Raw genomic sequence first — 23,617 nt, forward strand, 5'->3', positions numbered from 1 at the left:
TTCAAATTAAAAACTAAATTGGGTAGACTTCTGAGTTTTTTCATCAGACTTGCAGACAAAGTACTATTCTCCCACATGCTTTTCATGGAGGGTGGGATGAATGAACAGGAAGAATGACAGTGTCTTGCTGGATAAATATCTTTTAGGTAAATTTCTAACCGAAGCGCAGACACTGTGTTTTCATAAATGTTAATACTACAACACAAAAGCCTACAGACTACATAGAAAGTCTTAGTTTTATAACCACTTCACAGTCTCTATTCCAAAAACCAGGGCATTTTTTTCTCCTGACCCAAAGGAGAAAAAATAAAAGGGCACAGAAATTAAAAGGAACTTAATTTGGTTATTACTATATTAATATTTTGTTAATAGTCACAGTAAAAAGTGAAACTTAGGTGATCTAAAAATTAAGAATGGGCTAACACAAAAGTTTATTATGCCCAATTATGGGAATATTTTAAATTACATTATTGTTTCAATATGGCCAGTAATTAGGTGGAGAAAAGGAAAATAGCAAAAGGGTAAGGAGAGAAACTTGGAAAGGCAGATAAGGAGAGACTGAGACCAACAAAGAACCAAGAAAAAACACACAGGAGAGAGGCTCTGGGGCTTCTTAATTTTAAAAAAAAAATCTATTTTCTGTGTTATTCAGGAATCAACTCTCTTTACTCTGGAAATTCTTACTGGATCCGCTGCTGTCCAATAGAACTTTCTACAATGAGGAAAATTTCTATATTTTTGCTGTCTTTTAGTGTATTCACATGTGGATACTGAGCACTTAAATTGTGGCTAGTGCAACATAGGAACTGGATTTATTTTAATGAATTTAAATTGCCATGTGCGGCTGCCTAATTGGACAATGCAGGTCTAAAGGAACGTTTAGAGGAAGAATAAGTGGTCTCAAGTATAATGTGCAGATGAAATCAAATCACAGAATGACTATAATCTTTCATCCTTAAAGTTCCCCATCTTAGTGTTTCTTTTCCTTATCGTATACACAAGTTACTCAATAAATATTATTATTGCTAATAATCCTATTACTAGATAAACTAGCCTCAGAACAGAGTGATCCTGTTTTAGTGTGCAATTCCCGATCCAGGTAGGGCACTGGATGGCTAGGGATGAACCTTTTTTTTTTTTTTTTTTAAGGGAAGAGTGTGAACACAGCCTCCCACTACGCACAATTTATGCAGTTGGGTTTTCCACATTTGGGGGAACTTGCAGAGGTCAGCGCAGCCGTAGTGCAATGGATAAGCCTTATGCTGGAAAAACCAACTTCATGATCATGGTATCTCCCCTGCCAGGTAAGTACTGGATGAACGATTTTTTGTCCCTTGTATCTAAACCCTCATTGTTAAAAAACAAGAACAGTTCTACCTTCACTGTCCTCAAAGAAACACGATGAGGATGAATAGCTCTGAAAGTTTTCTGTACTTCTCATAAGCATGCTGTCCTTTGACCACTTGGTTGCCTGTCCTCTGCTTCCTCTAATCCTTTCTTTAATCTTCGAATCTTTCCCAGATGAGGAAAGAAGCCCTCTTTGATAGAGTGAAAGAGAAAATTGCCGGTAGACCATGGGGGCACACAAATCAGTCAGGGTAGGCATACCGGGTCCATTTATCTCCTAGCCTTTAAGCTCCAAGAGGAAAGAGGCTCTTACAAAGTGTTATTTCAGGTTGCCATTTTCATTAATAGTTTTCCATCTGCAGTGTGACTACTGTACCAGCACTGCTCTGTTCTCTGATTGATCCCTCCTCTAAATCTACAGGTTTTACTAATTTTCTTTGTCTTTACTAAATTTACTTCATTCAGAAGTAAGAAGTTTCTTTATTTCCCGGATAGGAAGCCATGTTTTCTTTGGTTTTTGGAAGAGGTGCATTTTGGACCTTATATAATCCCCTCAAAAGGAGATTATTGGGCTAAGAATGAGTCATCTGCTCATCATACCAATGGCTGCCCGTTCCTTTCTTAGTCACTGAGCATCACCCTATAATGGAATGCATCATAGTAGGTCATCAATAAATATTTTACGACTGAATGTATGAAGGAATGAAAGTAAGTCACGTGTAAGGGTGGGCAGCCTGCTTCAAACAGTTTGTACCAGGACTCTCAAAATACCTGTCAAACTAAGCCCCTGATCTTGTCTACTTTTGAACTCGAATAAACATTTTACCAACGCCTTGCCAACTAACTTGCACTCACAGCACTGCCTAAGACCAGAGCCTCCCTTTACATCTTAACCTCTATAGGTATTTATGCTCTTCCGCTCAAGAACGGTAACCACCCACTGCTCTGTCCGCTTCCCAGGCGCTAGGGCCGGCGATGAGAGGTAGACTGCCCTCTGCTCCCCAACCCCGGCAGGAACCTACTGCAGCACCTCCGCACTGCTGGGGACGTCTTACTCTATCCCAACAGCCGCTACGCCAAGCCCTGCCCGCCTAAGAACAGCCCTTTCCTACGACCCTCGCCGAAAGCTTCTCCACTTAGACGGAGTTCTCAGGAATTCGGGAAGAGCAGGGGAGCCCCGCTTCCGCGTCGGCGGGCGGCGTGGGCCGTGACGTCTCCGCGCCCTGACGTCAGAGAGACGTGCACCGCGGTCGCCCGGGAGACCGGGAAAGCCGTTTCGTACCCGGCGGAGTCGTGGTGTAGGTGAGAGACCATGGCTTCCCTCAGCCGCTGGTTGACCCGGCCCCTGGGGACGCAGTTCCGGAGTGGAGGCCTTGCTCCCACCCTGGGGAGAGGGCCGGGAAGCGGGGTCGTGGCGCCCGGGCGAGAGAATGGGTCCCTGCCCCTCGCCCCACTCGCCCTGCTGCTTCCGGCCGGTTCCTGCCGGATTTCCGCGAGTTTACGGGCCCCAGGCTCTCCTTTACCCCCGGAGCGTGCGGCTCTGCCTCTCCCCCGCGCCCTTCACTTTCTACGGGGTTAGAAAGCGACAGATGTCAAAGCCCTTCCACAGATTTTGGCTTTTGGTTTCTATATGGAAAGTTCCACCTCTTCAGGAAAGTCTTAGAACAAGAACTTCTGTGTCACCTGCCCCTGACTTGTCCATGGTAGCTGATTCACTACAGGGAAATGGTTTTTTGTCGAAGGGCCTGAAAACTAAACGTGAATTAAACATGACACTAGTGTGAGGAAGGGAATTGAAATTGAACAGTCCAGGACGTTTCTGCATTTTTGACATCTTCCTTGTGATCTTCTTAGCGGACAGGTTCACAGACAATTACGCTCTGCTGGTACTTACCACCACACCTCTCACCCGTGTGCAATGTCAAAGGATAAAAGGCACTCATTTTGCTACAACACGCAAAATAATGTAAGGGTAAACTTAAAAATTCCCTATTGCCAAAAGGGAAAGAGAACACCCCCGCACTTTTTTGAGAAACCTAATATTTGTGTATCCTTTCTCTGTACCTTTAATGTGTATATAAATCTTTTTAAAGGCGAAGTAAGTTTCTTGCTAGCGTTACAACCTGGAATGTTTTTTTTTCTTGACGTCCTGGGAGCCACTTTTAAAATGTAAGCATAAAGGAAGATAGCGCCCCATCTCCTTGTCACTTTGGGAATTTAGCCTAGATGCCTTTCTCCAAGCTGTAACCATCTGCGTGTCATATTCCTTCAGACAAAGCTAATTAGGTAGCACAGACGCTACCCAATTACCAGGTGAATTTAAGATGAACTATAAAGGAATGTATAGTAAACGGTGTTGTCAAGTACTCTTATATGAGGACAAGTTACCATTTATCTTGAGAACATGTATGCAATGGTTTGTATCTGCATGGATTGTGCATGGCAGTCTGGTTTAATGCTTATTTAATAAAATTGATTTCTTTATATATTTGTGAAGAGGATTTTCTGGGTTGGCAGGAGGTTTTATTTTTACTTTTTCCTCAATAATTGGAATTGCTAGTTTCTACCCCTGGAACAGTAAAGCCACAAAGATGAAATAGATTCACAGACAATGAAGTTAGTAAAAACAGTTCCACTGGTGCCTTCTTTACAATGTCATTCAGATCTAGTTCTCAAATGATTTTATGGATGAAACTTTAAAAGGAGATTTACTTGGTAAGTTTAGGAAATTCTTTTACTCGCAAATAGAGTTTAAAATGATACCCATCTTATTTTACTGATAGTGAATGTAGAATAAAAGGGTAGAAATTAGAATAATGAGCCTTCTGGACACTTGCCACACCATCATGGCAATCTGCCAAACATCAGATTATTATAATGTGTTTGGCTATGTGGACTTTGCTGACTTGGTTACTTCCAGTTTTAACTTTGCCAAACACACAGACACACAGACACACACACACATTATTTTATGTTTTATTTGGGAAGATAGCCCATTAATTATTTTAAACAACATCACATTAAGGTGAGGGTCATTTGTGCTAACATAGGGGATGGTGAATCCTCTCTTCCCGAATGGTGCACAATTTATAAAAATTGTATATTACAATATGTTATATCAACTGCAGTTTCCCTGTCACCTTGGCTTGGTTTGCTCTGCTAGAGTATTATACCTCTGCAATCTCTCTCTGTGGAAATCCTGCAGTGACCAAATGCAGACAACCTCAGGAAGCCTTCATTAATTCCCCCTCCTGTCCTCAAAAGAAGATATTTTCCTTTCCTGAACTCCTAGATTTCTCTTGTCTATAACTTGTGGCTCCTAGGCCTTTTGCCCTGCTATGCAATTGTGTGTGTCATTTTAACTGTTGCATCCCCCTGTAGATCCCTCTCTCATGAAACTGGACTGTCTATTCTTTTTCCAAAGAAAAAGAAGGATTATAAAAACCAGCCAAAGTGCTGCTCCAGTTGTCTGTGTGGTTTTATGAAAGAAATGATAGAATATTAATGTGGATTGTTTTATTGAAAATTGAAAATATAAGAAAAATGTCTATAAAAATTATGTAAATGTCCATCTTAGATAAAAGTGACCCTTCGACACTCTTCTATTTAATGCCTGCATTTAATACTTAATCTAGTAACTAAATATTTTTTCTATTCCTCATTTTAGCCAGGATGCATGCCATAATTGTATTTTCTTATCTACTGAATTAAAATACTATATTTGTATATTTTATTAGCTTTTCAGGAAAAAAACTGACTTTAAAAAAAATAAATGAGTCTACCTTAAAATTTAAAGTCATCTTTATTCTGTATATGCAAAACAAATAAGTGGTAAACCACTAAAACTACTATAAGACTATAAAGTTGTAAAGAAAGAGAAATTATCACTTCTAACTCAGTAGAATCCCTCTATAGTTCTTTCTTGTTCTAGTGTCCTAACATTGGCATAAAATATCAGTTGGACCTTCTAACTCAATGTTGATGAACCATCTATTGAAACATTTATTTCAGATTCATCCCCAAATACTCCAATAACTTATAAATGATCTTTTAATTTGATTTTGCTTGACTTTATTTAAATTCTGACTATTGCCATCATTATTTTAAAATTGTTTTACTTCAGAGCTCCTTCAATATACTTTGGGAAATTATGGATCGTCATATTCCCATGCATGCTTTACCTGAAGAAATCCAAAAGGTATGATATTTTATTGTGTTATTACACCATAGCATTAGGAGTATTTTAGCAGTTAATCTAATTCTAAAACCTAGGGGAGTACAATGAGGTTTGATATTTATTTTGGTCATGGGAGCTGCAATGAATTGATGGAGTGTGGAGAGAATAGTCATAGGGGGCAGACTTGTAGAATTCAATTCAGTGCAAAGAATGTTTGTTCCTGTGAAAAAAGACAAATAATTCCAGCACAGTATTTGTCCAGGTGTTTGCAGATCCCTTGTGGAAAGAAGGTTCCAGGAATGTCCTTGTTTGTAATTTTTATGATGCTAGATGTTTAAGTCTCTTTCTATATGAGCCCATTTCAGTTTCACCTGCATTAATTCTTACCACTTAACATGTGCCATGTACTGTTTAAAGCTCTCTTCTGTATATCGACTTGTTTAATCTGATTAATAGTAAGTTATTGTTTATGTTTTCTATCCTCTCCTCCTTGTTAGTTAACATCTATCCTCAATCAAAAACATTTCTCTAATATTTAGCTTGGCAATCTATACATTGTTAAAAGTATATTTTAAAAAATATCTCTTTGAAAATGATCGACTTAAATTGGTAGTTAAAATCTTAAACCTTAGCTACCACTAATCATTTAGAATTTTCAGTAAATCTATAGTCAGCTCTTAAAATTAGCCACAAATATATTACATTTTAATTTAAAATTTGCAATCGACTCTCAGATATACTTCTATCCCTTGTGCATGTTGATTTGGACTGCTTTGTAGCATTAATCATGCCATTGATTTAATTTGATGGTGACTGTTACTACCTGTCCTTCAGATATATGTAAGCTGCAATCTAGCAGCAACTGGAATGGAAGTCCGGTTACCAGAAAAGACCTCAAAATCACTGCATTTAATTTGCTTCACCTTTTCAGTTAAGTGTAAGGGACTAAACAGAGAGAGAACTCAGCTATGCTTATGCATGCCTGCAAAATGATGCAATATATGTTTGAAGACATGGGATGTCTTTCTTTTCCGTTGTTTGTGCTTCTTCTATGTACTAGATTAGATTTGATCGAGAGTAAAAAGACAAAAACAAAACAAAAAAGTACAATAAACAGTATTCATACTTCGGATACTGATTATCTGTCAGGAAGAGGATATAGAATCACATGAAAAAGAAAAAGATAACTCTACAAGTCACTGTTTTAAGTGCCATGTAAGTTGTATTGAGAGCATTTGCTGTGAGACTGAAGAAGGTCAGGAGAGGAATCCATTAGTATTGGGATGGTCAATGGGGGATTTTATGCAGGAGTTGGTCCTAGAAAGCTGAGTATTTCGATAGACAAAGGGTAGGATGTCTGGGGCCAAGGGAACAAAAGCTTAGCAGTACAAATAAGCTGACAAAATTAGAAAAAAGTTTAAACTTAAAATGTTTTGGGTATGTAAGAGAGTATTTATTTTAATAAAGTTTTTATGAGTGTTATATACTGTCTTTCTCTGCTTAAGGTACTTTATATAAGTATATTGTTTTAAAAAATGCTATATCCAAGCATTCCATAAATCTGTAGTTATATTCCCAAAGCAGATGTGGCTTCTGTCAGGGAGTGCAGGAGAAGTGGGGGCACCAAGAGAAGCTGAGCCACCTAAGGCCCTGGGCAGATATGCTAGTCATAGCCGTTGGTCCAACAAGTGTTTTTTTTTTTTAAAGATTTATTTTATTTATTTCTTTCTGCCCCCCACCCCCACCCCAATTGTCTGTTCTCTGTGTCCATTCGCTGTGTGTTCTTCTGTGACCGCTTCTATCCTTATCAGTGGCACCAGGAATCTGTGTTTCTTTTTGTTATATCATCTTGCTGTGTCAGCTCTCCATGCGTGTGGCACCATTCCTGGGCAGGCTGCACTTTCTTTTGTGCTGGGTGGCTCTCCTTATGGGGCGCACTCCTTGCGCATGGGGCTCCCCTACACGGGGGGCACCTCTGCGTGGCAGGGCACTCTTTGTGCACATCAGCAGTGCTCATGGGCCAGCTCCACATGGGTAGAGGAGGCCCGTGGTTTGAACTGTGGACCTCCCATGTGGTAGATGAACGCCATATCCACTGGGCCAAGTCCGCTTCCCTCTGCAAATGTTTAGAACCTAAAGAATCTTGGTGTACTCTCTCCCTCTTCTCTCCTTGTTAATACTTAACAGAGCACAGCTTTGTACTTTTCCAGTCCTGTTAGATTTATTTATATAACAAATACTTGAGTGCCTATTATGTGCCAGATACTGTTCTAGGTGTGCAGTTATAAAGCAACCAAAATGTGTACATGCATCCTGAAATCAACAAAACACAGTCTTTAAGAATAAATCAGTTATTTATTTTTCCATAACTTACTTATGTTTGATTCATCTAGGTTGTCTGTTATTTGGTTTAATTGCCTAGTGATGAGGCAGTGTTTATATTGTTAGCTTGCATACGCCACTCTGTACAGAATTATGTTAGACAGCTTGTAGTGATAACAGAAGTAGATAAGATCAGAACCATTTCACTTTTTTAAAAAAGATTTATTTATTTCTCTGCCCCTCCTGCTCCGGCCCCCCAACCCCCTGGTTGTCTGCTGTCTGAGTCCATTCACTGTGTGTTCTGTGTCCACTTTTATTCTTGTCAGTGGCACCGGGAACCTGTGTCTGTTTTTGTTGTGTCATCTTGCTGCATCAGCTCTCCGTGTGTGCAGCACCACACCTGGGCAGGCTGAACTTTTTTCGCATGGGGCGGCTCTCCTTGCACATGGTTTCCCCCTATGTGGGGGACACCCCTGCATGGCATGGCACTTCTTGCACACATCAGCACTGCGCATGGGCCAGCTCACCACATGGGCCAGGAGGCCCTGGGTTTGAACCCTTGACCTCCTATGTTGTAGGCGGACGTTCTATCCTCTGAGCCAAATCCGCTTCCTGATTTTGCTTTTAATATAAAGAAAAAAAGTTTTTTTTTTGTTTTGTTTTATTTTGTTTTTTTGATAATGGCTTGGAAATTGTGCTCCATTGTTTTATTGGAGAAAGAACTTGAGGTGGGTGGACCAATGCATGGTGATTTGAGAGGTCTTTGAAAGACTTTTTTTCTTGTTCTTTTGTTAACTTTTCATGTTAGTTTTTCATGCTAGCTTCTCTTTCAAGGAAGCTCCTGCTGTTTTTCAGCTTTTTGTTTGTTTTTTTTTTCTCTGTATAAGAAAGAAGATTAGTGTAGAAGTTAGTGAAGAGAAGGTGAGGGGAACCTTTTCTGTTTATTCTTTTCTGTGCTTCTGCTGTGTGATATGGAAATAGGATCACTGATAAATTATAGAGTATGAAAATATACAGTACTATTAATAGCAAAATGTGTAGTAGTAGAGAAAGGAGAGTTGAAAGAAAATGTAAAGGTGGTAAGGGAACTGTTCACCAAAGAGAAAGGGTGGAGAAGAATGATGGTAATAATAAGTTATAATTAGAAGATCCATTGCATGATTGGAAGACCAAGGTTGTTAAGTGATCTTTCTTAGTCTCCTTTCTTCAGGGAATCTTTGGAAGAAAGAAGATAATCTTCAAACTTCCATTTCCAGATCTTTTTTTGCTCTTTATTACAATTTCTGATTAAGCACAGAATCCTTCTCAGACTTTCATCTCCCCAGGTGGTGGAAAATGTAAAATAGGCCTGTGGGCTGGACATGAAAACCATACTTGTCACCTTTGTCTACTGCTCACTCTACAATTTACTTCAATATGCACTTGGACCATATCCCCAAATCTGCTCTCTCTAGGACTGAGCTGACACCTCCCTTCCTTTGACCTACTGAAGCTTTGCTGGAATTTTCATCCAGCATTATGAAAGTAGAATGCACTTGTAATAATAGTACAGTTCTGTGTTGAGGATTTTATCACCACAATTTAAGTAAAAAACAACACTTGTAGATCAGCAAAGTAGTATATTCTACATCTCTTATCCTGAGGAATGTCTATTTTCGATAAATATGGACTTGTCTTTTTAGAAAAAAGCAACGAACGGTTTTCTTTTTGCTGTTTTTGCTAGAGGATATATGCAGAAGTCATAACCACAGCAACAAACTAGTGGAAAAATCAGTTTTTCAAAAGCAAAACTGATCTCTTGTGTTTTTAAATGGTGACAAAATGAACACTTGTAACAAGATTTTAGCTTCAGGAGGTCTTTATTACTACAGGACACAAAGTAAAATAAAGAGACTAGAATTGTTTATTTTGCAAAACAGAAGTGGCTGTGCAAGGTCTGGAGAGCATACTGTTCTTTCTGGGATAACAGTTCCTTTCCCCAGCAGTAACAGCTCATTTTGTCCTGTTTCAGTAAAGTAATTTTAGTACTTTGGAACTTTGAAATTTATTCAGAATAACAGTTTTATATTTCCAGGCACAGATTGTCTTTGCCAGGAAAAATAAACTTAAATTTCCAGGTCATTTTGGGTCACTGTGGCTAGGGTCAACAATTTTTTGTTGAGCTGAAGTAGAGAAAAAGGAAAAAAGAAAATGGTCATGGAAATGTTAGTGCTAGCAGTCTGGAAAAGTAGGGATATGTGTATAAATGTGTGGGGATGTGTGGTGTATTTCTAAAAAATGTATTTTTTATTACAAAGTAAACTTATAAAAGAATCACGCACATGTGTAGAATTCCCATACAACAACCCTTCACCACACACCACACTGTTGTGGAACAATTGTTACAGATTATGAGGTAATATCATCAGTCTCTTACCGCTAACTATGGTCCATAGCATACATTTGCCATATGTGTGGTGTATTTTTAAGTATTTGCAGTTTTGAAACCTAATAAACAAAAGATAGAGGAAGCTATATGATTTTTGGACAGAACTTTTATTTAATATTGACCCAAAATAGTTCATTAGGAAAGGTAACTATTTTAGAATATTACTATAAATTTTGAAAAATCTGCATTTGTCAATTTGTAGTCAAAAGTACTTTTGCTGGTTGGCTATAGAAGGTAATAGCGTTTATTAAGGTGGGCTTTCCTGGTGGAAAAATAGGTTTGGGAGGACTATACTTTAAAGCATATTTCAATAGACATAGGCATGTCATGCATAATTTACATATGAAACTAGCATTTCTTGAAGTTGCTCAATAAAATGGCTTCATGGATTAATCTCTGGTATTTTAGTGCCAAATTTATTTTTATTATTTGTAATTAAACTTTTATTTTGAGGTGATTATAGATTACATGCAGTTTTAAGAAATAATACTGGGGGTGGGGGCAGATGTAGCTCAAGTGGTTGAGTGCCTGCTTCCCATGTACAAGGTCCTGGGGTCGATACCCAGTACCACCTAAAAACAATCAAATGAAAAACCAACTCTCATTGGGGAGCAGATGTAGTTCAGTGGTTGAGCACCTGCTTCCCATTTACAAGGTCCTGGGTTTAACCGTCAGTATCTCCTTAACATAAAAAACAACAAAAAAACCCCAAAGAGACCCTATGTGCAGTTTACCTAGCTTCTTCCAATAGTAACATCTAATCAAAACTATAGTACAATATCACAATAAGGATATTGGATTTGATATAAGGTATCAAGGTGCAGGACATTTCATCACAAGGATTCCTTCCTTTGCCCTTTTTTAAAAAAAAATTTTATTTACTAATTTATTTACCCTTCGCCCCTTGTTGTGTGCACTTTGTGTCTGCTTGTCTTCCTTTTTGGGAGACACTGGGAACTGAATCTGGGACCTGGGAGGGAGGTGCACAATTGCTTGAGCCACATATGGTCCTTGCTTGTTGTGTTTCTTGTATTTCCTCACTGCATCATCTCGTTGGATCAGCTTCCTGCACCAGCCCATTGCGTAAGCTCGCTGTCTTGCTTATCTTTTTTAGAAGATACCAGGAACCAATGGTAAGCAGGCACCCATATGCTTGAGCCACATCTGTTCTCCCTTGTGTTGCCCTTTATAGACCTATCCCCCCCCCCCTTCCCTATCCATGAACTTTGGCAGTCATTAATATGGTCTCCATTTCAATAACTTTGTCATTTCAGATTGTTCTGTAAATGAAATGATATAGTATGTAATGTTTTGGGATTACCTTTTTTGACAGCATAGTTCTTTGGAGATTTATCAAGTGATGGATGTATCAATAGTTCATCCCTTTTTATTGCTGAGTAGTATAAATGCACCACAGTTTAACCATTCACCTGTTGAAGGCATCTGTATTGTTTCTGGTTTTTGGTTATTACATACAAAGCTGCTGTAAACATTCATATGTAGGCTTTTGTGTGAAAATAAGTTTTTATTTCCTTGGGATAAAAGCCCAGGAGTACAATTTCTGGGTGGATTGGTAATTGCATGTTAGTTTTTAAAGACATTGCCAAACTGTTTTCCAGAATGGCTGTGTGATGGTTAGGCTCATGTGTCAACTTGGCCAGGTGATTGTGCCTCGTAGTTGGGTCAAGCAAGCACTGGCTTAATTGTTACTGTGAGGACATTTTGTGGACTTAAATCATTAATAAGGTGATTGCATCTATGGCTGATTATATCTACAATCAACTGAGGAGATTGTCTTCAAGCAATGTAAGACTTCTCATCCAATCAATTGGAGCTCTTAAAAGGAGAACTGGTGATTTCATCCGTCAGAAGAGAGACAATTTACATCTCTACTCGGGGGTAGCCAGCTCCTCCTGGGAATTCATCGAGGACCTTCATTGTAGTTCCTGGCTTGCAGCTTGCCCTACAGAATTTGGACTCGTGCCTTCCCACAGTTTCATGAGACAATCTTATAAACTCTCATAATATTAACAGATATTTCCTGCCAGTTCTTTTTCCCTAGAGAACCCTGACTAATGCAGGCTGTATCATTTTATATTCTCACTAGCAATATATGAGTGACCCATTTTCTCCCCTTTCATACCAGAATATCATGCTGCCACTATTTTTAATTTTAGCCATTCTGATAGATGTATAGTAAAATCTCACTGTGTAATTTACATTTTCCTACTGGATAATGATGTTGAATATCATTTTTTAAGCTTATTTGCCATCCATATATCCTCTCAGGTGAAATATCTCTTCATGTCTTTTGCCCTTCTTCTAATTGTTTTCTCTCTCTCTTTTTTTTTTTTTTTGCTGTTGAGTTTTGCGTTCTTTATGTATCCTAGATATTAGTCCTTTATTGGGTATGTGGTTTGGATATATGAATTTCTCCCAGTTTGTAGCTTGTCATCTTTTAAATAACTTTTTCCAGAGACAAAGGACAGTTTTTTACTCACAGCAATATCAGTGGCAGGATTATCAGTCCTTTGAGTTTGAATTCCCATAGTATATCTGAGGGAAAGATGATTCTAACCACAGAGTAAGTACAGGACAGGTAGGGACCATGAGCTTTAGAAACGCCAGTCTTTTTTTTTCTAATTTATTCTAGTAACATACATTTTCTAGTTACCTAAAAATCTTTACTTTTAACCACATTGACATATATAATTCAATGCCGTTAATTACATTCACAATATTATGCTACCATCACACCATTTATTACCAGAATTTTATGATCAACCCAAATAGAAACTATACAATTTAAGCATTAACTTCCTATTCCCTACCCTAATCTTGGTCCTTGGTAATTTATATTTTAGATTCTGACTCAATGAGTTTACTTATTCTAATTATTTCATATCAGTGAGATCATATAATATTTGTCCTTTGCTTCTGGCTTATTCCATTCAACATATCTTCAAGGTTCACCCATGTTGTTGTATATATCAGAACTTCATTCCTGTTTATGGCTGAATAATATTCCATTCCACACACACACACCACATTTTATTTATTCATTCATTAGTTGATATTTCTTGGGTTACTTCCACCTTTTGGCATTGTTAATAATGCCCCTTGGACAATGGTGTACAATATGTATTTGAGTTCCTGTATTCTTTTGTGAATATACCTAGAAATAGGATTGCCGGGTCATATGGCACTTCTATACCTAACTTTCCAAGAAACCACCAAACTGTCTTCCACAGCAGGTGTACCATTTTACATTCTCCCAACAATGAATGGGTATTCCTATTTCTCCACCTTCTCTCCAACACTTGTAATTTTAAAAATTGTAGCCATTTTTGTGTGTGCAAAATGGCATTTCATGGTTTTGATTTGCATTTCCCTAATAGCTAATGACATTGAGCATTTTTCATGTGCTTTTTGGCCATTTGTATACCCTATTTGCAGAAATTTCTATTTAAGTCTTTTGCCTATTTCAAAAATGGATTGTTGGGAAGTGGACTTGGCCCAGTGGTTAGGGCATCCGTCTACCACATGGGAGGTCTGTGGTTCAAACCCCGGGCCTCCTTGACCCATGTGGAGCTGACCCATGCGCAATGCTGATACGTGTAAGGAGTGCCCTGCCATGCAGGGGTGTCCCTGCATAGGGGAGCCCCATGCACAAGGAGTGCACCCTATAAGGAGAGCCGCCCAGCGCGAAAGAAAATGCAGCCTGCCCAGGAATGGCACTGCACACACAGAGAGCTGACACAACAAGATGACGCAACAAAAAGAAACACAGATTCCCGTGCCACCGATAACAACAGAAGCGGACAAAGAAGAAGACGCAGCAAACAGACACAGAGAACAGACAACCTGGGTTGGGGGGAAGGGAAGAGAAATAAATAAAATAAATCTTTAAAAAAAAAATGGATTGTTTGTCCTTTTATTTTTGAATTGTGGGGTTTCTTTATGTATTCTGGATTTTAAACCCTTATTGGATATGGGGTTTGCAAATATTTTCTCCCATTGAGCAGGTTGTCTTTTCACTTTCATGATAAAGTTCTTTGCACAAAAGTTTTTAATTTTTATGAGGTCTTTATTAGTCTGCCAAAGGGTGCCAATGCAAAATACCAGAAATCTGTTGGCTTTTATAAAGGATATTTATTTCGTGTAAAAGCTTACAGTTACAAGGCCCTAAAGAGTCCAACTCAAGGCTGCTTTCTCACCAAAGTCAGTTGCCATGTGTTGAAGCAAGATGGTGGCTGATCTCTGCGAGAGTTCAACCTTCCCCTCTGGGCTTCCTTTCTCTCAGCTGCAGACTGTCATAGGGCCTGTCTCTCAGGGCTTTGTCTCTCCTGGCATAGGACTTGTTTCTTTCCAGGTCTTCTATATCAGTCTTGACTCTCTTATCAAGGTCAGCAGCAAACTATCAGGCAAATGGCTCATTTTTCCCCAGGGCTCCAGGATCAAAATGACAGAGCTCTCTCACTTCTTGGCATCTTCTTGAGTGAGTGTCTATTTATATCAGCCCACCAAGGGGTTAGGGACTCAACCTGAGTTACACCTTACTGACGTAGAGCAATCAGAAGCCCTAAATTGATTTGTATCAAGTAAATTTAATCAGAGACCCCTTACTGAGTTTAATACAATCAAAGGGTATTACACCCAGAGGAATAGATTTGTTTATAAACATAATCCTTCTCCTTTTGGGATTCATAAATAATCTCAAACTGTCACAAGATCACATTTATCTAATTTTTCTGGTGTTACTTTGTGTTTTGGGTGTACAGTCTAAGAAATCATTGCCTAACACAAGATCCTGAAGATGCTACCCTGTCTTTTCTTCTAGAAGTTTTATAGTCCTGATTTTTCTTTTTAGATATTTGATCCATTTTGAATTAATTTTTGTATATGGTGTGAGATAAGGGACCTCATCCTTATTTTGTATGTGAATTCCAGTTTTCTCAGCATTTGTTGAAGAGACTTGGCATCCTTGTCAAAAATCACTTGGTCATAGATGAGAGGGTCTGTTTATGAACTCTTGATTCAGTTCCATTGGTCTATATATCCTTGTGCCATTGCTATACTGTTTTGACCACTGTAGCTGTGTAAAAAGTTTTAATTAAAGTCAGGAAGTGTGAGTCCTCCAACTTCGTTCTTCTTTTTCAAGATGGTTCTGCTGTTGCAGGTCCATTTTACCCTTCCATATAAATATGATGATTGTCTTTTTCATTTTTGCAAAGAAGGCTGTTGGAATTTTTATTGGGATTATGTTGAATCTGTAAATTGCTTTAGGTAGAACTGACATCTAAGAATATTTAGTCTTCCAATCCATGAGCATAGAATGCCTTCTGTTTATTGAGGCCTTCTTTGATTTTTTTAGCAAAGTTTTTGTAGTATTCTGTATATAAATTCTTTACAGTATTCTTGGTTAAATTTGTTGCTTGATACTTGATTCTTTTAGTTGCTATTATAAATGGAATTTTTTTTCTTGATTTACATTGTTCAATACTAATGTATAGAACACTACTGATTTTTGTGTATTGATCTTGTCCCCTGCCACTTTGCTCAATTTATTAGCTCTAGTAGTTTTGTTGTACATTTTTGGAGACCTTCTGTATATAGGATTATGTTGCTTGTAAATAGTGAAACTTTTACGTCTTCCTTTCCAACTTGGATACCTTTGTTTCTTTTTCTTGCCTTACCGCTCTGGCTAGAATGTCTAGAGTGATGTCAATAAGCAGTGATAACAGTTGGCATCCTTGCCTTTTTCCATTCTTAGAGGGAAAGCTTTTGGTCTTTCACCATTGAGAATGATGTTAGCAGTGAGTTATTCATACATGCCTGTCCTGGTTTGAGTCTTTTTTGGACCCCAGAAATTATGTTCTTAAGGTAACCCATTCCTGTGCATAGAAGCTTATTATATGTGAATGCTTTTTGGTTAAATTCAGTTAAGGGATCTTTGATTAGATCACTTTTGATTAGATCACTTTAGGGCCTTTGGTTAGACTGCATCAGTGAGGCATGATCCAGGTTGGGTTTCGGCCCTCTTGCTGGAGTCTTATATAAGCGGAGAAGTGAAAACAGAAACACAAAGAAAGAGAGCTGCCAGTTTTTTCCCTGCCCTGTGAGGGAGGGCTCTGGGATCGTCTACAGCTGCAGAAAGAGAAACTCCGAGAGGCTAAGAGAGAGGACAGAGGCTGGAGTCAGCAGAGCAACCTGCAGCTGAAGAGATGAGGCCTGGGAAGAGACAGCCATATGCCTGATTGCTCACATCTGAGCTTGGGGAGAAAGTAAGCGTGGAGGAGGAAGCAGAGATTGGCCTGCCATTTTGCTTTGCCACGTGGCAGGAGTCCAGGCTTACCAGAAGCTGACCTTTGGTGAGAAAGATTCTTTGATGATGCCTTGATTTGTATATATCCACAGCCTTGGAACTGTAACTTTTTCTCTAATAAATTCCCTTTATCAAAGCCAAACCATTTCTAAACAATGCCCTTTGCCATGTTGAGGAAGTTTCCTTCTATACCTATTTTTCTAAGTGATTTTATCAAGAAAGGGTAATGGATTCTGTCAGATCCCTTTTCGGCATCAATTGAGATGATCATGCATTTTCCCCTTCGTTCTATTAATATGGTATAGATTTTCTCATGTCGAACCACCCTTGCATATCTGGAATAAATTCCGCTTGATCATGTGTATAATTCTTTTCATGTGCTGTTGGATTTGATTTGCTAGTATTTTGTTGAGGATTTTTCATTTGTGCCCTCTCTTTTTCTTTAGCTAAAGGTTTGTTAATTTTATTGTCTTCTCAAAGAACCAACTTCTGGTTTTGTTAATGCTATTATTTTGGATTCTCTATTTCATTTATTTCTGCTATAATCTTTGTTTTTTCTTCCCTTCTGCTTACTTTGACTTTAGTTTGCCATTCTTTTTTTTTAGGTTCTTCAGGCATACAGTTAAATATTTGATTTTAGGTCTTCTTTTTAATGTAATCATTTAAGGCAATAAATTTCCCTCTGAGCACTGCCTTCACTGCATCCTATAACTTTTAATATGTTGTGTTCTCATTTTCATTTATCTCAAGATATTTACAGATTTCCGCTGTAATTTCTTCTTTGACCAATTGATTGTTTAGGAGTGTGTTATTTAACTTCCATATATTTGTGGATTTTCCTATTCTTTGCCTCTTACTGATTGCCAGCCTCATTCCTTTGTGGTCAGAGAAGATTTATAATATAATTTCGGTATTTTTAAATTTATTGATGTATGTTTTATTACCCAATATATGATCTATCCTGGTAATGATCCATGTGCACTTCAGAAGAATGTATATTTTGCTATTTTGGGGTACAATGCACTGTATATGCCTTTTAGGTCCAGTTCATTTATCATATTATTCAAATTCTCCATTTCCTCATTGATCTTCTGTCTAGATTTTCTATCTATTGATGAAAATGATGTATTGAAGTCTCCAACTGTATTGTAGAGTGTTCTGCTTCTCCCTTCAGTTTTACCAGTATTTGCATCATGTATTTTGGGGCACAGTAGTAAGATGCATACATATATAAGATCGTTAATTCTTTTTGGCAGATTGACTCTTTTATTAAATATTGTATCCTTTGTTTCTTGTAACGGCTTTTGATTTAAAAATCTATTTTGTCCAATATGTACAGCTATCCAAGCTCTCTTTTGGTTGCTTTTGGATGGATTGTTTGTTCATCCTTTCACTTTCAAACTGTTTATTTGGGTCTAAGGTGAGTCTCTTGTAAACAACATACAGTTTTACCCATTTTCCTAATCTGTCTTTTGATTAGTGAGTTTAATCAATTAACACTCAGTGTTATTACTGTAAAGGCAGTACTTTGGCAGTTTTATCCTTTCATTTTTATATATTTTATCTCTTTTTTGTCTCTTTTTTTCCTTTATTCAAACTCCTTTTCTGTATAGTTAATTTTTTAAAAAAGATTTATTTATTTCTCCCCCCTCCCTCCATTGTCTGCTCTCTGTGTCCATTTGCTTTGTGTTCTTCTGTGTGTGCTTGTATTCTCATTAGGCAGCTCCAGGAACCAATCCTAGAACCTTCCGGAGTGGGAGAGAGGTGATCATTCTCTTGCGCTATCTCAGCTCCCTATTCTGTTGTGTGTCTCATTGTCTCTTCTCTGTGTCTCTTTTTGTTGTGTCATCCTGCTGTGTCAGCTCTCTGCTTGGGTTAGCACTCCTGTGCAGGGCAGTACTCCTACACGGGGTAGCACTCCTTGCACGGGACAGCACTCCTCAAGGGCCAGCTCACCACACAGGCCAGCTTGCCTCTACCAGGAGTCCCTGGGTATCGAACCCTGGAGCTCCTATATGGTAGAAGGGGCCCAATTGCTTGAGCCACATATGTTTCCCTGTGTAGTTAATTTTTGTGATATATCTGACTGATATCTTTCTCATTTCTGTGTCTGTATATTTTTAAAATACTTCCTTTGTGGTTGTCCTGGGGTTTGTATTACACAACCTAAGTCTATAACATACTTATTTGAAAAGATACCAATTTAACTTCAAAGGCATACAGGTTCCATTTCATTGTATTTCCCCTCTTCATGTTGTTTTTGTCCCACATCACCTCTTTATATTTTGCATGTACATTATCAGAAAACAGGACTATTTCTTATTCAATTGTGTTCTAACTCTTATAGGTGTTAAAGAGTAGAGTTGGATATTGAGGATACTCTTGGGTTTTGCATTTACTAATGTAGTTACCTTTATTGAAGAGCTTTACTTCTTCACACTGTTCTAAGACTCTCTCTCCTGTCTTTTCCTTTCAATCTGAAGGACTTCTGGCAACTTTTGTAGTGCAGATCTTTTGTTGACCAACTCTTAATTTCTGTTTATCTGTGAATGTTTTAAACTTTCCCTCATTTTTGAAGGACAGTTTTACGAGATATAGAATTTTTGGCTGGCAGTTTTTCTCTTTCAGTCCTGTAAATATACCATAACACAGTGTTCTTTCCTCTATGATTTCTGATAAGAAGTCGGCACCTATTCTTATTGAGAATCCCTTGTATATGATGAATTGCTTATTTCTTGCTGCTTTCAGAATTATTTGGCATTTGATATTCTGATTAGCATGTGTCTTGAAGTAGGTCTGTTAGGGTTTATCCTGTTTGTAGTATGTTGCTTTTCTTGGACATGTATATGTATGTTATTTATAAGAGTTGGGAAATATTCAGCTATTGTGTCCTCAAATATTCTGTCTGCTCCTTTTCCCTTCTTTTCTCCTTCTGGGAATCCCACAGTGCATTTGTTGGTTTACTTTATGTTATGTCACTCTAGACCCTGAGACATTGCTCTTTTTTTCCTCCTCTTTTCTCTATCTGTTCTTCTGAATGTATGATATAAATGTATTTGGCTGCAACAAGCTTCCGACCAAAATTTTTTATTGGCGACATTTGAAAAACAAGTTATTTAAAATATTATTGAATAATATGTTGTGGTTGCCTAATTTTTCTCATGGTTGGACTACAAAATATTATTTTAACTGTCAAAAAACCCAAATAAATATGTAAGACATGACATCAGGTACATCTTTTCTAAAGTATCAAATGATTCTACAGGCTATTCCAACTTTCTCCCACAACAGAATTATAGGTTTTGTTCTGTTTTGTTTTTTTAATATGAATGTGTTTGGTAGGAATGGAGTTTTATTTGCAATATTACATGCCAGTTTCCCTCTCTCAAAAAACAGCTGATGTCTAGACCATGATCCAAACTTCCAAATAAGAATTGAAAGAAAAGAATGCATTTCTTGAGGCCAAATAGGAAAACCTCCTAAGAATGTTTTTTTATAGGTCACTTCCCATCTTGCTTTCATTATATTAAAAAAAAGTCCCCACTTTCCGTTATAATTTTTAATGGTTTCTGCTCTTTTGCTTTTGGCAAAGTATTTTTTAAAATCTTTCTTTTGTTTTTTTTTTTTGAGTACCGGGGCTGGGAATTGAACCCAGGACCTCATATGTGGGAAGCCAGTGCTCAACTACTGAGCTACACTGGCTCCCCAGAGTTGGTTTTGTTTGCTTGTTTGTTTTTAGGAGGTACTGGAGATCAAACTCGGGACCTTGTACATGGAAGCAGTCGCTCAACCACTTGAGCTGCATCTCCCATGGCAAAGCCTTTTTTAAAATTCTTAAACACTCCTTGAAGTGTTAAACTAATTTAGTTTAACAGAGTAACAGCTCGTTCTCTGGTACTTCAAGAATTAGTCAACCTGCAGTCTAGTATGTTTGAATTAAGATGTTAAACAATTGTATACAGTTAAAATAATTAGTGTGTTCTCTATAAACAATTTCTGTTCACATATTTGTATGTAGAGTTAAAGTTTACTTCAGAATAAAATATTGACTAAGAGAATCAGAATTTCACAGCACTGTACTTGACCATATCTTAGAGAAAAAGCAGAATTACAATGGCATGTAACAAAAAAGAAGAAAAGATTTTTAATTTGATGGTTCTGACTATAATTTTGATTATCACATCTTCCAGTTTACGGATCCTTTCTTCTGCCTGTTCAAATCTGTTGTTGTATGCCTCTAGTGTATTTTTAATATCCATTATTTTGTCTTTCATCCCCACAATTTCTGTTGTTTCAAAATTTTCTTATTTTTCTTTTTGCTCAAACATTATGTTCTCAGTATCCTTTAGTTCTGTATCCAGCATTAATTTATTTCTACCTGTATTTTCCTTCTTCACTTGATTTTTTTTTTAAGGAGGTACTGGGGAAGAAGGTGCTCAACCACTTGAGCTATATCTATTCCCTAATGAGAGTTGGGTTTTTTTTTTTTAATATTGTCAATTTCTCCCCTATTTTTAAAAAAGATTTATTTATTTATTTATTTCTCTCCCCTTCCCCCGCCCCAGTTGTCTGTTTTCTATGTCTATTTGCTGCGTGTTCTTTGTCTGCTTCTGTTGTCATCGGCACGGGAATCTGTGTCTCTCTTTGTTGCGTCAGCTCTCCGTGTGTGCGGCGCCATTCCTGGGCAGGCTGCACTTTCTTTCGCTCTGGGCGGCTCTCTCCACAGAGCGCACTCCTTGCGCGTGGGGCTCGCCTATGGCGGGTGACACCCCTGCATGGCAGGGCACTCTTTGCACGCATCAGCACTGTGCATGGGCCAGCTGCACATGGGTCAAGGAGGCCCGCGGTTTGAACTGCGGACCTCCCATGTGGTAGGTGGACGCCCGAACCACTGGGCCAAGTCTGCTTCCCTGGTATTTGTTTGTTTGTTTTTGGGAGGTACCAGGGATCAATCCCCGGACCTTGTACATGGGAGGCAGGTGATCAATCACTTGAGCTTTATCCGCTCCCCTTGAATTGATTTTTGATATTTGTTTGAACTTTTTGATTAGTTGTTCCAAAGTCTGTATCCCCTCTGAGGTTTTACTTTATATCCTTGACTTAGCTGTAGCCTACTGCTTCTTAGTATGGCTTGTAATTTTTTGCCAGTGTCTGGATATCTGATTATTTTAATGTGTTAAGTCTGAAAATCAGTTTCTCCCTCTTGTCTAAGGTTTTGTTGTAGGTTGGTTATGTGTTAAGACTCTTCTTTGATGCTTTGCCCAATTTATAGTGCTCTTTTAGAGTATCCATGTTTGTTCAGATTTTCTCAGATTTTCTGCACCAGATTCTTGCCTTGGTTATGCTGTAGAACTTTTAAACTTCCATTTGATGTGTAATTGTTTCACCTCCAGGAGAAAACTTCCTTTCCTCTGTTTCTTCTCCAGAAATCCTGTTGTTTGTTTTTATGCAGAATTTTCTCTACAGCTCCTAGGATTTGTTTAATTTCTCTCCCTTTCTAGGATTTTCTGCTTCCAGATACTGCCCCATTATGGTATCCTACCCTGGGGAGCCAGATGGGGTCAATGTTTAAGAAAATTCCATCTTTTCATTTAGGTGCTCCAGCAAGCAGAGACTAGGTTGAATGCATGTTCTACTTGCCAACAGTTCTGCTTTGGTCTTTTATTCCTGGGGGTCATTTTGTATACACATGCTCACTAGCTGCTTGTGTTTCACCCTTGTATTTCACCCTTGGGTCCCTGTGCCTGGATATGCATGAGGTTCTAACTTGCTGCTTTGAGTACCTCTATGGTCTGCATCCACAGCAGTAGAACCCAGAATATGCTGCCTCTGTGTGACTCTTAAGCTGCATGGGACCAAATGAGGAGGGTAGGCCAAGACTGGCAGGTTTGGGCTGTAGATCTACCTTTTTTTTTCGGGTATTTTCTTCTTTTTCTTCAATTCATTATTTGTGGTGTCCTTCTGCAGTCTCTGTTATTGTTCAGAGAGGCATTTGTCCTTTTATTAGTTGTTTTTGAAGGGAGGCTTTTCTAGGGGATAACTTACTTTGCCGTGTTGATGATGTCCTGTAACTTGTCTTTTCATCCTCTGCATAGTCTTTTTCAAAGCAAAAATTTTAAATTTTGATGATATCAAATTTATAAAATTTATGGATTATGCTGTTTTTATCAAGTATAAGAATTCTTTGTCTAGTTTACATCCTGAAACTTTTCTCCTAGTTTTCTTTCTAAAATATATATTTTTTACATTTTACATTTAAGGCTGTGACCCATTTTGGGGTTAAGATGTGAGGTTTAATTTGAGGCTTTTTTTTTTTAAAGAGATTGAACCCAGGACCTTGTACACGGAAGTAGGCACTCAACCACTGTGCTACTCTGCTCCCCAATAAGAGCTTTTTTTTTTTTTTTTTTCCCATTTGTTTTGTTTTTAGGAGATACCAGCGATCAAACCCAGGACCTCATACATGGGAAGCAGGTGCTCAACCGCTTGAGCTACATCCTCTCCCTGAGGCTAATTTAATTTTTAAATCTATGGATGTCAAATTGCTCTAGCACCATTTGTTTGAAAAGGCTGTCTGTCTTCCATTGAATTACTTTTGCACCTTTGCCATAAATCATTTGGACATATTTATGTAGTTATATTTCTGGCTCCTTTCTTCTGGTTCCATTTCTTATTTTTCTACCAAATCCAGTCTTGATTACTGTAGCTTTATAATATGTCTTAAACTATGGTAGAGTGATTCTTCCCACCTTATTCTTTTTCAAGATTGTTTTAGTTCTTCTAGTTCCTTTGCCTTTCTGTACAAACTTGAGAATAATCTTGACTAATAATCTTGAGATATTTACAAAATATTTTGCTGGGATTTTGGTAGGAATTGCATTTAACCTGTATATTTTGGAAGAATTGATGTCTTTATTCATCTCCAAATCCGTAAACACAGTATGTCTCTCCATTTTTTAGCTCTTCCTTTTCTTTGATCAGCATTTTGTAGTTTTCAATATACAAGTCCTGTGCATAT

At 38.1% G+C, this 23,617-nt stretch overlaps 1 protein-coding gene and 1 non-coding gene across 2 annotated transcripts in view; one reads left to right on the forward strand and one right to left on the reverse strand.

Moving 5' to 3' along the window:
* The window catches only part of LEKR1 (leucine, glutamate and lysine rich 1), a 275,552-nt gene that overhangs the window by 5,868 nt on the left and 246,067 nt on the right, over positions 1-23,617 (forward strand). Inside the window, exons 3-5 of the mRNA XM_071214463.1 lie at positions 1,150-1,304; positions 2,334-2,649; positions 5,471-5,545. Of these exons, the coding sequence (XP_071070564.1) occupies positions 1,150-1,304; positions 2,334-2,649; positions 5,471-5,545 (546 nt within the window). The remainder of the gene's footprint in view (positions 1-1,149; positions 1,305-2,333; positions 2,650-5,470; positions 5,546-23,617) is intronic.
* Positions 1,147-1,312, reverse strand: LOC111763188 (U1 spliceosomal RNA). The gene has a single exon (XR_002796106.2). It is a non-coding gene; the product is annotated as a U1 spliceosomal RNA (small nuclear RNA).

The sequence above is a fragment of the Dasypus novemcinctus genome, chromosome 4 (assembly GCF_030445035.2).
Source record: "Dasypus novemcinctus isolate mDasNov1 chromosome 4, mDasNov1.1.hap2, whole genome shotgun sequence".
Classification (NCBI taxonomy): Eukaryota; Metazoa; Chordata; class Mammalia; order Cingulata; family Dasypodidae; genus Dasypus; species Dasypus novemcinctus.